Source organism: Myodes glareolus, chromosome 7, assembly GCF_982192425.1.
Source record: "Myodes glareolus chromosome 7, mMyoGla1.1, whole genome shotgun sequence".
Taxonomy (NCBI): Eukaryota; Metazoa; Chordata; class Mammalia; order Rodentia; family Cricetidae; genus Myodes; species Myodes glareolus.
In genome coordinates, this window is record NC_142032.1 from 408,907 (window position 1) to 411,987 (window position 3,081).

Genomic DNA, 3,081 nt, shown 5'->3' on the forward strand with positions numbered 1-3,081 from the left:
TATTGTTTTAACATTCAAATTAAATGATGCTAAATACATTTTCTCTCCCTATTCAGAAGCTACATGGGAAGCTTCTGACTTTTGGCTGATAAAACAGCTATAAAAGGATGTGTAAGTTGACTGTGAGTTCATCACTCTGGAGACTGACTATAGAGGTTAAAGGGAAACAACTAATAGATGGGGACTATTGTGAGCTCGTCAAGAATGTCTTATGGACTTTGGACATTTTAGTTCTTCCCAGACAACAGTAAAGGAATTCCTTTTCTGTCTAAATCTGAGAGTTTGGTCTTTATAAGAGTCTCTCTGGAAGGGTATCACAATACTGCCACCTGAAATCCCAAATTCAGCTAGAAGAAACCAGATCAATCATTGCCCCAATCCCATAATGGTAGTTAGTGTTACCTCTTCAGAGGGAGGTGGGATAAGAACTGGAGGTAGAAATCAACTAGACAATTTAGAGTTTAAAAAAAAGCCCTCATTGCTCCCTATTGGCTCCATCACGACTCACAATCTACTTCCCACTGGTGTTCCTGATTGCTAGGCTTACCCAGAGTCCCTCAATAGCTAGTATTACCCAGCTGGGCTACAAGACAGTAGCAGCTCCTCTATATGATGAGCAGAAATCAAATGACTAAGCCAGCACAGCCCTTTCCAGCTTTGCCATTCCACCCTAGAGGAAGACAGGGCCCTAGTCTGGTAAATTTGTATTTTAGTAGGAAGTCTTCCAGTCTCTCAGAATACTTCCTGTTCCTCTTTCAAGATACAGGATCCCTTGTGTATGTATTCCATTACAGAGTCACTGACCAGTGTAACCAACTCTTTCCCTCAGAGCTCAGAAGTCCTGAAGCCAAACATAGGTCACATTCAAACAGTAACTCTGTTAAATCAAAATGAGGCCATGAATTAGAAAACAATAAAGTATCTATTGAAGGGCTTAGAGGCAAGAAAGAGATGATGGAAATGGTGTAACTATAATCCACAAAATTATTCTAGAAATTATTCATAAAAGGCTTTATGATCATGTGCTCCAGTGACTAGGGATTTGTATTAGAGAGCACAAAATATTAGTTACACATTTTATCTCAGGCTGTAGATCTTAAATATGTAAAATAACAGTTTTTTAGGCAGGGACACACCATTTTATTCAGTTCTATTTTGGTCAAACTAGTGTAAATATTGTAATTTGTTCTGTTAAAACAAAGAAAGAAAGAAAGTTCTGTTCTTTATCCAGATTCTTGATTCCTTGCTCTGTGGATACAAGAAATGGCCAGTCAGAACATTTAATAATCATCTAAAATTGATTACCTCACTACTTATTTCTAATGTGAGCTTTGGTCTAAGGGGGTAAACTTTCATGCTCCTTCTTGCCCATCCCTTTCTGTGCTGGAACTACATCTGCTTTACAGTTTGTCAGTGAATTCAATTCTTACATGGGTCCCTCTTCTTGCAAATTTGCAATAAAATCCAGATCATTTGGAGGACACTCATTTACTCATCTATTTTCCCTCTCACTGACCAGTTAAGACCCAGTTCTTTCTGGGCAACAGAAGCAGGATTAGATGTTCAAAGCAATTCTCAACTACATAGTGTGAGATAAGCCTAAGCTACAGAAGACAAAAAAATAATCAACAGCATTTGAGAAAAATGAAAAGAAATTCTTAATAACCTGGGAATAATAGGGAATAGAAACAAATAGATTAGAGCAGTGATGCATTTAAAGTAAATAAAATTTTAAAAGGGAAAATGGAAATTATCTTTTTAAAAAACATATTTGGTGAAGTACGATGGGATCGATTGTGTCTACGGATTAGAGCTTCACCGCGATGAAAGGATTTTACAGCTGAAGATCCTGCCTAATAAAGTGACATTTCTTCAGGCGACAGACCCCAACCTCACAAACAGCATAGTTGGCAGAGCAGTGAAACATGAATTCAAAGGCACAAATGGCTCAAAGGATGAATGGAGGGGGATCATCCTAGACGAGGTGCCGATCATGAAGATCTGGTTATACGTTACCTACGAGAAAGATCCAGTCTTGTACATTTACCACCTCCTGGATGACTACATTGAAGGCAACCTCCACATCATGCCAGAGCATCCTCCAGTAGACGTGACACTGGAAGTAGGCAGGGATGTCATGACAGGCAAGTGTGTGCAGTACAACAAAAGCGACGGAACCATAAAGACAGGCAAAGTCATTTACCAGGTTCCCACCAAACCTTCCATGTATTTCATCAAGTTTGATCACGACACCCTTATCTATGTCTATGATCTGGGGAAGATCTGTTAAAGTGAAAGTCACAAAGTGTGGAGCAGCAGACATAAAATTGTGTTTGGGGGGAAAGGCTTTTTTTTTTCAGAGATACCTAAGGTACTGTAATAACCCCAGCATCTTTTCCAATGGAATTTGTCTTGCTCTAAAAATAAAAATTTGTGAACATGCAAAAAAAAAAACAAAAAAAGCATTAATATAATTTTAAAAACCACACAGTTATACTGACTTTGAAAAAGAGAAAAACATTCCCTGGTAAAGGAACTGACATTAAAAAGATATTACTTCACCATGCCCCTATGTACAATGTCAGCTGCTGAGACCTGTGACCTAAAACACACAGCTACAGCTAATGGATATAATCATGACAGGCAGGATTGAACAGATAGGAGAGTTCTTTTTCAGAAATTAAATATTATTGACTCGAGCTAACCTTCCTGAATTGTACACCCAAAATCTAGCCTGTCCTCATTTGCATGACATAGATTAACACATGCTGGGAAATTACAAAATCACTGATGCTGTCACAGTTAGGTCCTATTTCATAAGGGTGACTCCAGCAGCGGTTTACCTACCTACAGTGTATGCAATAAAGTATTTCTCCTATTCTGGTCTGAAGGTGGAAGTCATGCTCCACATACAAATCCTTTTCCTGTTACTGAAATGGACACTTGACTACATGATTCAATTTTTAATTTTAGAGCTCAGTGGTGGTTGAATTCTTTAAGAATTTATTTAGTTTAATCACAAGGGAAACAAGGTCACTATTTTGGGGAGCAATGGTGTGGGATCAAGGCTATCTGATTCAA

General features: G+C 38.3%; 1 protein-coding gene across 1 annotated transcript; it reads left to right on the top strand.

Annotated features, from left to right (window-relative positions):
- Nucleotides 1–1,771: 1,771 nt before the first annotated feature.
- On the top strand, nt 1,772–2,290 carry LOC125393464 (spindlin-2C-like; the record flags this gene model as incomplete). The annotated part of the gene is made up of 1 exon (XM_085694192.2): nt 1,772–2,290. A coding segment is annotated over one exon (519 nt), but the record flags the coding sequence as incomplete, so codon positions are not given.
- Nucleotides 2,291–3,081: the final 791 nt, after the last annotated feature.